Source organism: Gorilla gorilla, chromosome 17 (assembly GCF_029281585.2).
Source record: "Gorilla gorilla gorilla isolate KB3781 chromosome 17, NHGRI_mGorGor1-v2.1_pri, whole genome shotgun sequence".
NCBI lineage: Eukaryota > Metazoa > Chordata > Mammalia > Primates > Hominidae > Gorilla > Gorilla gorilla.
Genome location: NC_073241.2, coordinates 46461538 through 46474792, shown reverse-complemented (window position 1 = coordinate 46474792; position 13255 = coordinate 46461538). Strand labels below are relative to the sequence as shown.

Genomic DNA, 13255 nt, shown 5'->3' with positions numbered 1-13255 from the left:
GCCATCTTCATGACTTTCTCTTCAGTTCCTCTTAGATTTTCCACTTCAACATGAACTCAACCTAGATCTCATTCCTTCTTCATTTTTCGTGATGTGAAAAAAATGCATAATAGCCACTCTTTTTATTCATTAAGAAGTAACATAGCAAACATACTACAGTGGACAGAGCACTGCACAAGGCTTAAGTAAAAGAGACCAAAAAACGGGGAGGCTGGTTCTTGCCCTCAACATATTTATAACAGAGACGAGAAGAGAAACGAGAGTTAGCAGTAATGGTGATGGGAAAGGAGGATCCAGGAAAGGCTCCCTGGAATTGGCCAGGTTTGCAATGAGAAAATAAAAAGGCTTTTAATATTTTGATGTTAACTATTTACTGCTTATCCATCAAAATAACATGGTACTTCATTAACATTTAACTGTGCTAAAAAAATTTGCCTATAAGATCTCATTTCATCAATACAACAACCTGTGCATATTTTTCTGTTTTTTCTCAGGTGAGAAGCAGGAGCTCAGAGAAGGTGAGTAACTTGCCAAAGGACACACAGCTAAAATGGCAGCACTAGGGTTCGAGGTGTTTAACTCCTAAGATCAAAATTATATTAATCAAAATTTTATGATTTATATCACTTTGAAACCTGAAGTGTTAAGAAAATTGTCCACAATAGCACACACACATATCAGACACAGAGTTCTAAATATTATAGGTTCTAAGGAAGTGAGAATAGATGTTCTACTAAAAGAGCATAATTCTTTCCTTTTTAATTGTTAATTCACCTGTATAACTTGACAGTTTAGATCTAAGAACTTCAGATTGAAGAGATGCTACTATTCATGGTCTTGAAAACAGTGGTTTGTAGGTTCTAACTCTGAAAAGTACTAACCAAGATGAAACATCACCCTGCAGCATGTTCATTTTATTTAATAAATTCTTATATTGTGCTCCTGTGTGCAGGCACTGTTCTAAGTGCTTTTTAAATGTCAGCTCATTTGATCCACACAGCGGAGGGGTGGTATTATTATTATTCCCATTTTACAAATGAGGACACTAAAGTTATGTAACTCACTCAGAGTTACAGCTAAGAAGGGGCTGAGTTTCAATGAGGCAGTTCCTAGGGCCATATGTTGACCACTGTTTAATGCTCCTTGTCTTTCTAGGCTGTGCTTTGTGGCACCTGCAGAACTGAGCAATTATAGTCCCGGACACCTTTGTGCTCATCACATTTGATACACTTGTCATTTATTAATTATGCTAGTAACAATGTAATGTTTTTACTTTTGTAGGTAAAAGCATCAAAATCACCACAGCAACAAAGATTTCTCAGGAAATTATAAATGCTGAGAACAGTCTTGTTTTCCTTGCATTGGCAGGTGACTCACTGCATAGATATGATCATCTTCAGAGCCTCATTATAGGTTTAGCAATTACATTTTAAAAATTAACTTGGTACAGCTGAGGGTCATAGATGATGCACCCCACACTTGTTATTTCTCAATCCTGATGTGAAGTTCATAAGCATTGCTGTCTGGAGTATGTCAGAGACTAATGACAAACTGATTAGCTCATATGGCTTATGCAACAAAACATGGCAAATTTTGTTCAGATATTTTTTTCAAAGTTAGTTTATGGTAGAAATTTGGGCTCATACTAGAAACAGTCTGTAACTGTTGTTTAGGGAACCAGCTGAGAAGTATTTAACCTGTGTATCTTTCAATTAATCTTACTTTTCAAATGATAGCAGCTAAGAAGTTATGTGGAAGTGACTTCCATTGGAGTGGAATTTGAATAGTAATACATTATTTATATACCTAAAGGTAGCATACAACAAGATTACACGTAAAATAATACAGTAATCCGTTCTAGGGAAAGTGTAAAGACAGAAAATCGAGACCTTGGAGAAGAAAAACACAATTGCTGAACTGTAAGGGCCATTAACATCGATATAATCGAGTCAGTTTTTATTTTTTGTTTCTTAAACCCTAAAGCAAAAGGGAGACATTGCTTAGGTAGATAGTTTTAGAAGAAAGCATATAAAGTGGTAAGCATACCAGGCCCAAAGAGTGAAATGTTACTGCCTTTTGATTGGAAAGGAAGGGAGAATTACATGGCTGCAGCTGCTATTGTGAGCTGGGCAGAGGTTGCTGTGTCTTTCCATTTCAGCTGCACAGAGAGAAAAGATTTAGGAAAATCCAAAGAAAAAGATAACCTTGCAGCTGTCTCAGAAAAGCCTGCGTTATTACTGTGGTGGCAGTTTCAGGAGCTGGAAGTCTTGGTAGAAGAAAAGCTGGAGCAGAGACAAAGAGTGCAGGTCCTCATTGATTTCAGGCTGGTGGGATGCCCTGCTTGTGTGCACCAGCTTAGGAGGGGGTTGGACTCAACAAACATAAACAAATAATAATAAAAGCAAACTAATACAGGTTAGATTTTATAGTAGTTATGGATGAGAAAAAAGGATTAATTGCTTTTTAATTATTATGTTTAAGCATTAGCACTCCAACAGAGATCTTAATTTTTGATGAAACAAAATGAGGATTAGTGTGCATTGTCTATTTCAGTGGTAGCCCGTCTATAACTGAAACCACATGTTATCATTCAGAAAACTGGAAGACCTGCCCTTGACTAAGAAATGGCCATAATCAAGTGCTAACATCCTCTAATTACAGGATAGGGATGTAGGGATGGTTTTTTTTTTTTTCTTTTTTTTGAGACAGGGTCTTGCTCTGTTGCCTGAGCTGGAGTGCAGTGGCGTGATCTTAGCTCACTGCAACCTCCACCTCCCAGGTTCAAGCGATTCTCTTGCCTCAGCTTCTTGAGTAGCTAGAATTATAGGCCTGTGCCACCACGCCCAGCTACTTTTTGTATTGCTAGTAGAGACAGGATTTTGCCATTTTGGCCAGGCTGCTCTTGAACATATTGAAAGAATTATTTCAATACCTTTTTTTTTTTGAGGTGGCCTCTTGCTCTGTCACCAAGACTGGAGTGCAGTGGCACGATCTTAGCTCACTGCAACCCCTGCCTCCTGGGTTCAAGAGATTCTCCTGCCTCCCTAGTAGATGGGACTACAGATGCCCGCCACCATGCCTGGCTAATTTTTGTATTTTTAGTAGGATCGGGGTTTTGCCATGTTGGCCAGGCTGGTCTCAAACTCCTGACCTCATGATCTGCCTGCCTCGGCCCCCCAAAGTGCTGGGATTACAGGGGTGAGCCACCCTTCCCAGCCAGGATGAGAATGCTTTCTGAATTGAAATGATGTCACAGGCACTGAAGGATGGGCCATTCTAATGAAGGTTATAGTCTATTCAATCACAGAACAGGAGAAAATAAAACACCACCTAATGGGGCATGCTCATATTTTCTGTCTCTCTTCCTGCCTCCCTCCCTTATTTCTTTACTTCTGCAGGTATTTTTTTGTTGTTTATTTGCCAGCCATGGTTTGGGTGCTAGGAATACACACCAGTGAATAATACAAATGTTGGTCTCATTCCATGTAATTTATATTCTAGAAGGAGAGCTAGAAGAGACAGATAATAGACAAGCACCTGATAAATGAACAAGATAATTTCAGGAAGCACAAATGCTATGAGGAATAAGATAAGGTGATGTGCTAGGGTAGCTGGAGGGGGGCTGCTTTAATTTGTCCTTCAGTGAAGCCCCCCTGAAGAAGTAACATCTGAGAGATTTGATGACCAGAAGAGCCAGCCTTGGAAGGATCTAGGGGAAGAGCTTCCAGGCAGAAGGATCAGCCAGTGCAAAGTATCTAGAGTAAAAAGAAGATTGGAGTAATCCCAGCCCTAGGAATGAAAATGCCAGCCTGGTCAGAGAGCATTGAGCAAGAGAGATGTGACATGAAGAGAAGCAAAGGGGGTCAGGTCACACAGCTCATCTCAAGCTATCTCGAGTCTTCCTTAAAGTTGAATCTGCTCTCCCAAAACTCCCTCCAACTGCTTCAGCTTAAATTAATCTTTTCCTTTATGAAATTTATAGCATGTACCATCTATATAAGGGGTCAGCAGAATATAGCTTGCAGACTAAATCTGTTTCATCATCGATTTTTGTAAATAAAGTTTTATTGGTACACAGCATGCCCATTCATTCTGTGTTATCTATCTATGGCTGACTTTGAGCTACAAGGGCAGAGCTTTATGGTAGCGATGGAGACAATATGGCTCACAGAGAAAGTATCCTAACCCTCAGTCCACATGATTATACTGAGTACTTAAATCATCACGAAATGGTGTTTTATGGACATCGCTCTTTGTCTTTGTTTCATCTCTCCAACTACTCCATAAGCTTACTGAAATCGGGGGAAGCCATATTGCCAAAGGGTTAGAGGGTGGGCTGTGCAATTAAACTGCCCAGGCTTGAATTCCAGGTTTGAATTTTTGTTGGGTAAATTACTAGGTACGTACTTGGGTGAGTTAATTAACTTATCTGTGCCTCAGTTTCCTGTCCCATAGAATTATGTGTGGACGAAATGAGGTAATGTCCACAAGCACACAGGAAGTGCTTAATAAAGGTCTGTTTGATGGGAGTTCTGCACTATACACTGTACTCAGCCATATTACTGAGCACACAGACACCCCCTGATGATGAATGACTTTGGCTTTCCAAGACTCTGATGCCTACTTTCAATTTTCTTTGGCAAGTTAGGAGCAAAAATAGTCTCTCTCCACTTCCAATTGATTCTTTTTAATTTTTGTAGAGATGAGGTCTCACTCTGTTACCCAGGCTGCTCCTCAAACTCCTGGGCTCAAGTGATCCTCTCACCCCAGCCTCCTGAATTGCCGGGACTACAGGCACCTGCCACCACACCTGGCTTTCTCCATGGCTCCTTTTTTTTTTTTTTTTGAGACGGAGTCTTGCTCTGTCACCCAGGCTGGAGAGTGCAGTGGCGTGATCTCGGCTCACTGCAAGCTCCGCCTCCCAGGTTCACGCCATTCTCCTTCCTCAGCCTCCCCAGCAGCTGGGACTACAGGCGCCCACCACCACACCCGGCTAATATTTTCTATTTTTAGTAGAGACGGGGTTTCACCGTGTTAGCCAGGATGGTCTCAATCTCCTGACCTCGTGATCCGCCCGCCTCGGCCTCCCAAAGTGCTGGGATTACAGGCGTGAGCCACCGTGCCCAGCGGCTACTTTTAAAGTATATGGTCAATGATAAAAATCTTGGGGATTAAAAGCAGCGGCATTTATTATTAAAAGCAGTGGATTAAAAGCAGTGGCTGCCATATTTCTATCCACTATATATTCTAGTATAAGAATATAAGTGCAAATGGACTATATATAAAATAATTTGCAAACTTATAAAAATTTCTTTCATGGTAAGAAAACGGTTCTCCTAAGTTGGCCCATGGGCACAAAAAGGTATTTGTCTCTCTGCTGGAAGTGGAGTATCTTTTGGTGCTGACATTTCCCCCCATTTTAGGTTTTCCTAAACTCAGTTGAAAGAGGAACACATGGCCGGACTCGGTGGCTCATGCCTGTAATTCCAGCACTTTGAGAGGCCGAGACGGGCAGATCATGAGGCAAGGAGTTCAAGTCCAGCCTGGCCAACATATAAAACCCCGTCTCTACTAAAAATACAAAAAATTAGCCAGGCGTGATGGTGGGTGCCTGTAATCCCAGCTACTCAGGAGGCTGAGGCAGGAGAATCGCTTGAACCTGGGAGGCGGAGGTTGCAGTGAGCTGAAATCGTGCCACTGCACATTTTACTGAATCTAAGATACTAATGCAATTGTCCCAACATTTTTTGTGTCACTAAGAAAGAAATAAACATCATCAATAAAATCTGACACTCCACAGAATATATAATTTATCCCAATATCCAAAATGCGAAAACATGGAAACTAGGGCTCTTAGAATCAATTAAAAACCTTTTAAAAATATGTATGAGAAGAAAAACAAGAAATGAATTTATTCTGGGATAGTAATTGTTGAACTTAATGTTCATATTTAGTAATGACCAAATTAATAATAGCAATTACATTTATCATGTCATGAGTTTGGAAAAAAACATAAGTTCACATAATGTCTTATGATCCTTACAACTATCATGAAGGATATGAAGAGTAAATATTATAACCTCAGTTTGTCAAATAGAGAAACTGAGGTCAGGAGAGATTAGTAACTAGTGTAGGGTGACACTGTGCCCAAGCTGAGGTCTGCCATTCACAGTTCAGGAATCTCCCCCGCCCCCTTCTAGCATATTCATATATGTCTTTTGACATGTCTTTTGGGTAACAATTGTTATTTTTTGATAAACTATAAAGCACATATTTTAGATAAGAAAATAATATCATAGTGTTTTAAGGTCTGTTTGAAGGAAAAAAATAATAAACAAATAGTGGGTTACAACCCTTTGAAAGAAAAGTTACAAGAACTACTCTATCAGATGTAGGAACGCTTAGTTTTAAAAGTCTCTCCCCAAGGGCATCTAGCTTGAGTGCCCCACTTTGGCTGGGCTGCAGTTATCAAAGCGTAACTAAATAGATTATAGTCTGTGCCAATGATGGTCTGTGAGACGATGATTGAGAGATGAAGCCATGTGCACGTGACTCTTTGAGAGCGGATTATCTCAGGATGGGAAGTTGCATGGTGAGGTGTGGAGTAATGAGAATGCGTGAGATTTTGGGAAATCTGAGAGCCACAAAAGGAATGAAGACACTTAGAAAGCCGGGACAGCTGAAATGGAGCATATGTCCTGAAAATATACAAGGGCAGGCCTGTGCGATTCTGTGAGCTATTCTGGGTTGCAGAGATTTGGGAGGAAAACTGATGAACCCAAGGCTGTGAGTACATAAAGCAAAGTTCTATTTCATCAGGAACCAAAGAACTGGGAGGAAGGAACCTAGGCATTTGGTTGATTTGGTGAAAACAAAGGCAGTAGAGCAAGGAAAAGTAGCAACTGAATGGTGGGCATGAGGGATAGGTTTCTATTTGCACAGTTACCCCTCAGCAGCTGTTGATTCCTTCCCAAGCACAAGGTATTTCAATGACAGCAGCCAGGTAAATAAGGGTGCTTGGCAGTGACTTAGGGGTCAACCTGTTTGACCTTTCCTGTGTTTGAAAAGGAATGGTAAATAGGAGGAGAAAAATGTACATTATGAAAGGAGAGTTGGGCATCTGACATTCATGAAAAAATCTGACAATTATGGAATAATCTCAATGAGCTAGGGGCAGTGCCTATGTTACTTTATTTTAATCTTTGCAGCAGTTGTATGAAATAGGCATTACTATTTCCATCTTACTGCTTCAAAATTGAGATTCAAAAAGGAGAGTTGAGCATCTGACATTCATGAAAAAACCTGACAATTATGGAATAATCTCAATGAGCTAGGGGCAGTGCCTATGTTACTTTATTTTAATCTTTGCAGCAGTTGTATGAAATAGGCATTACTATTTCCATTTTACTGCTTCAAAATTGAGATTCAAAAAGGTAAAATACAATGGCTCATGCCTGTAATCCTAGCACTTTGGGAGGCCAAGGCAGGAGGATCACTTGATTCCAGGAGTTTGAGACCGGCCTAGGCAACATAGCAAGACCCCATCTCTACAAAATAATTTTTTAAATGTAGCTGGTGTGGTGGTGGTATGTGCCTATAGTCCTAGCTATTTGGGAGGCTGAGACAAGAGGATTGCTTGAGCCCAAGAGTTTGAGGCTGCAGTGAGCTATGATGGTGCCACCACTCTCCAGCTGGCGGACAGAGTGAGACTGTGTGTCAAAAAAAAAAAGATGAAACGACTTGCCCAAGGTCATAATAATTGGTAGAAATGTGCATTTGCCTGACATCAAAGCTTTTAACAATATTACCTTGCCTCTGATGAATCCGTGATGATTAAGTGAATGAACCAATAAACTAAAAAAAAAGAAGAGAATGGGGTGCACGCTCCCACTCAACAGTCGTGGTTTTTAAAATAAAATGTAACCATTCAAATAAGCATAAACGTTCTCGTGTCACTAATTTTCTAGCACTGCTAAAAGAGGGTTCAAAATAATAAACACTTAATTCTGAAGTGAAAGAGTGTTGTTGTTTCCTGGTCTGGGGCTGCCTTACCAAGTATTGTTTGCAGCTGCTGTTTAAACAAGCATGAACAGTTTGGAGTAGGGAGTGGGTGATTAGAAAACTTGCAGGACAGCCACACCTTTAAGGGTGGCTTGGGAGCCTTGAAGCATCCCAACAGCGTTTTAGCATTTGTAAGAAGGCTCCACCCTGGACTTTAGGTTCCTGCCTACAACTTTTTAGAGAAATGGCTGTAATGTGTTGGCCTTCTAAGCACTTTTAGTGGGCTCTCAGATTCCCTACTCACTCGATTTCTTTGCATCTTCTTTGCAGCTGGGAGAACTGCTTTTCTGCTCCACACAGCTTTCACCTTGACAAATGCGACTTGGCTTAAATGTCCCTTTAGCCTTTTTAGCTTGCTCTTCTCATAGCAAAAACAGAAAAAAAAAAAAAAAAAAAAAAGAGCAAGAATAGGAAAATTACAATTATGCAATGTGCAGATCCCTAGGCATGATTGTTGCTTCCCAATCAGGAGAAGATTTCCCTGGCAACCGCCCTTTCTTACTCCCCTGGAAGCCCGAAACTGGTGGAAAACTTAATTTGTTTTAGATTGCTTAAAATTACCTTTTAGGGATAAGAGTAAATACCTACCTCTTTAAATAGAATTTATACCCTTTGCCACAGCTCTTCCAAATAACATTTTTAAATGATCTTGAAAGAATAGAACATTGTAAACAGTGATACATAATGGTAATTTGCTTACCATGACCCTATAGAATTATTCTTACCCACAAACATTTACGGTATCTGCAGGGTACCCAGCACCATAGCAGGGGCTGGGTAAATACACCAAAAGCATTTTATAAAACACAGTCTCTGGTGTTAAAGGAGTTTATAAGTTTTGAATGGATCTGGTGAATCTGGAGGGTGGATGAAGGAAACGAGTAAAAAGCAGCTTTAAGTAAGTCAAGCTGAGTCGAGTATTAAATCTCAGTACCTCTGAATTTCCTACTGGGTTTGAAGCTTGTTCCCATAAATCCCCTTTCCTGGTGATGAAACTGTTCCTTAAAAATTGAACATATGTGTGTGAAGTGCAAATGCCACTGATAAACAGCCCTGCAGGGGAATGGCAGAGGGCCTAGGTCTGCAGTCCCCAAGGGATTGGGGAGCCATGGGCCTTTGGGGACTAGTAGAAAATGTTACTGAGGTGCTGGATGACATTAAAAGGGGCACTAACTGTGGATAAGACACTCTTGTGACATCACATCAAGAAATAATAACTAAGATGCTGGGCGTGGTAGAATGCACCTGTAGTCCCAGCTACTCGGGAGGCTGAGGGGAGAGGATCACTTGAATCCAGGAGTTCAAGACCAGCCTGGGCAACACAGTGAGACAAGATATTAAGATTCTAGTATGATGTAGGGACAGGAAGGGAAATGAATTTTATTAATTATTCACCCACTATTTTGACTGTAGTGAATACGTATAGGTTTAGCTATCCCAGTTCTACTTCTGGTTCTTGTAGCCAAGCCTCCTGATTTTGCTTTGGGAAAAGATTTCTCCTCAATTCGAGGTCCATGTATTTCAGGAGTAGCCCAAGAGTTGGGGTAGGACAATCAGCAAATCACACTTCCTGGCTTCATTGCTTGGCTCAGGGCAGAGGTGAATGATCTAAGCTTACTCAGTCAGCAAGCATCTCTGGACCTGTGCATGAAATGCCAGGACAAAGATACCTCCTCTCTCAATGAATATATTAATAGGGATGCATGTGACCTTAGGACTTGTCGGTAGCCATTTTATAACATCTAATACACAAACATAATTTCACGTAATACAAAAACCTTATGTTATCTTAATGCCATTGCAATGATGAAAAAATTGAGACTTAGTGGTATTAAATAACTTACACCAAATGTTACAGCTTGTCAGAATTGAAAGACAGGTTTGTCTTACTCAAATTTCTACACTCTTCATCACACCAGGCTGCTGTCTATAAGAGTTTCAAAACTTTGTTATAGTAATTTTCTATTAAATCTAAAATTCAAGTGTTAAGTTGCTGAGAGATACAATCCCATAGCATTTTGGAACTTGTAACAAGTACTGAGTGTTAGATGTTTGGCCCAGCACTTTGGGAGGCCGAGGCGGGCAGATCACCTGAGGTCAGGAGTTTGAGACCAGCCTGGCCAACATGGTAAAACCCTGTCTATACTAAAAATACAAAAATTAGCCAGGCATGGTGGCTGGCACCTGTAATCCCAGCTACTCAGGAGGCTGAGGCAGGAGAATTGCTTGAACCTGGGAGGTGGAGGTTGCAATGAGCCAAGATGGTGCCACTGCATTCCAGCCTGGGTGACAGAGTGAGACTCTGTCTCAAAAAAAAAAAAAAAAAAAAAAAAAAAGAGGCCTAGGTCTATGGTAAATATATTTTTTCCACTGACTATATAGGAGATAAGCTAACTTAGAGCCCCTTTTTAGTTTTTAACGTAACTTCATTTTCTGGTGTATTGGAGGCATATCTGTTGGCTTGGAATTGTTAGTTGAGCCATCATAGCTTTCCATTATTGTTATAGTTACTAGTGTGCTGGTGTCTATCCACCATATCCTATGATGTTTGTTGCTATAATTCCTAGTTGCAAACATTGAATTCCCTGAGGCAAACTAGAATTTTTGTGTCTGGTGTTCAGAAGCAGAGATGTGGGTAGAAGATTAGTGACCTTCCTCTTGCTGCCAATAGAAGCCCACATGTGGAAACATCATTCATCAACACTAATCCTTGGTGTTGTCTAAAATCACATAAACCTCTCAGCACATCTGTCTGTTGCTATACACACCCAACTACTTGTCAAACTTGTATATGAATTTTTTCCTTAGGACACAAAATCTGATAATGTTATTATTAACAAATGGTATAGCTAGAGTCTATAAAATATCACGTCAATCATCTCAAGTATTAATACTTAATTTTAAAATTAAAAATTTTAAAAAAGGTTTCAGCAAATATTTTCCTTTAGTCTCTCTATTATCAATTTTGAAATATTAAGTTTCTTAAATGAGGCTTACTTGTGAATCATTAACTTACATATTTGACATTTATAAACAAAGAAGTCTCAATAGATTTAAGAAGAGATACAACTCAGAGCCTCCTGCTTTTCGTCATCATCATCTGATTCCCACTGCATCTTGGGGCTGTTTGGACTTTTTATTCCAAGCTACATTTATAACACCTGAAAGCATACGGCATTCAAACGGGCCAAAATAATCTTTCCTTCCTGAATCCCATCCATTCTAATGCAATGAAACCATCAAACCACATGCATCTAGTTCTTGACATTGGGAAAATAACTGAATAATATTTTGGGGTCCTCATGCACATGTGTGATTCAAAATTCCACTTTCATAATCATCATACAGGGAAGTTGCCTCTTGAGGGTGTGTACTTTAAGCTACGTTTCAATCTACTTTCCACAGGCAGCAAGATATCTATAATGAACAGAGGATGCCCCACAAACATGTGTACAGATGAGTATGATACACTCAACAGTTATCCAAATCAGTGCTTCCAGGCTAGCTCAAGGTCCATTGAAAGGAAATGTTCCAACTGGAGTATTCATTACAGGGTTCTCTTCTTTCACTTTAAACTGATTACTTTGTGGTTAAGCTGGAGTTAAAAGTTCCACTTCTTCTGTGACTTTATCAAAATGCTTTAAAAGTATTCATTCACTTGTTCAACACATATTTATTGAGTATATACAGTCATCCTATGGTATCTGTGGGGGACTGGTTCCAGGATATCAAAATCCATGGATGCTTAACTTCCTGATATAAAATGGTGTAGTATTTGCATATAACCTATGCATTATCTTCCCATATACTTTAAATCATCTCTACATTCCTTGTAACACCAAATACAATGCCTGCACATCACTTCATTTGTGTGGATTCAACGTAGTACTCAGGGTGCAGCAAATTCAAGTTTTGTTTTGTGCAATTTTGTGGATTTTTTTTCCAAATATTTTTGACCCACGGTTGGTTAAATCCACAGATGCAGAACTGATGGATACATAGAGAGGACTGTATCATGAAACACGTGCTATTTTAGGTACTGGGGATACCGCAATTCACAGGCAGAGAAAAAAATCTCCGTTCCTCAAAGAACTAAAAATAGAACTACCATTTGACCCAGCAATCATAGTACTGAGTATATATAGGAAAATAAAGCACTCTACCAAAAATACACCTGCACTCACATGTTGATCACAGCCCTATTAAACTACACTAAAGTCATGGAATCAACCTAGGTGCTCATCAATGGTAGGTTGGATAAAGAAAATGTGGTACATATACACTATGGAATACTATGCAGCCATAAAAAAGAACAAAATCATGTCCTTTGCAGCAACACAGATGCAGCTGGAAGCCATTATCCTAAATGAATTCATGCAGAAACGGAAAACCAAATACTGCCTGTTCTCACTTGTAAGTGGGAGCTAAACGATGGCTATACACAGACATAAAGATGGCAACAGTAGACACTGAGGACTCCAAAAGAGGGGATGGTGAAGGGCAACGGTTGAAAAACTATCTACTGAGTACTATGTTCATTATTTGGATGATGAGTTCAATAGAAGCCCAAATCTCAGTGTTATGCAATCTATCCACGTAACAAGCCTGCACATGTATGCCCTGAATCTAAAGTTAAAAAATAAAGCTCTGCTGTCATGGGGAAGGGAGAGGACAGACACTAATAAAATGGGCAAAATGTATGTTAGGCAATGATACGTACTATGGAAAAATGAAAGCAGGAAAGGGGGAAAGAGTGTGTGGAGGAGAGGTGGGTTGTGGGATCGGCATGTTAATAGTGTCATCATCGCAGGCTACGTTAAGAGACCTCTAGGTACTGACTGACTGGAGTCAGGAACTCTGCCCTGGGGTCTGGTGGCAGAGTGCTGAAGGCAGAAAGAAGCACAGATGAGAAAGTCCTGAAGAAAGGGCAGGACTGCCATGCACACAGCGGGAGGCCAGGTGAGTGGAGTGGAGTGAGAGGTGGCAGAAGGTGAGGACAGTGATTTGGGGGGTGTGGGGGTCCATTTCAGGAGGCTTTACAGGCTGTGGTAAGGGCTGTGGCATGTACTTGGGGTGAGATGGGAATAGAATGGAGGCTTTGATGAGATACAGACACATTCTAGTTCAAGAGAATCACGCAGGTTGCCAAGTTGAGAATGGCTCAAGGGCAACAAGAGTAGAATCAGAGACCCTT

General features: G+C 40.3%; 1 protein-coding gene across 24 annotated transcripts in view; it reads right to left on the bottom strand.

Moving 5' to 3' along the window:
* The window catches only part of DLGAP1 (DLG associated protein 1), a 968998-nt gene that overhangs the window by 318047 nt on the left and 637696 nt on the right, over nucleotides 1–13255 (bottom strand). For 5 of the 24 annotated variants that reach the window (XM_055368507.2, XM_055368511.2, XM_055368514.2 and 2 more), the window contains exon 2: nucleotides 8306–8419. The exons of the other annotated variants lie outside the window; for them this stretch is intronic. In XM_055368507.2, the coding sequence (XP_055224482.1) occupies nucleotides 8306–8419 (114 nt within the window). The remainder of the gene's footprint in view (nucleotides 1–8305; nucleotides 8420–13255) is intronic. 24 annotated transcript variants of the gene reach the window in all.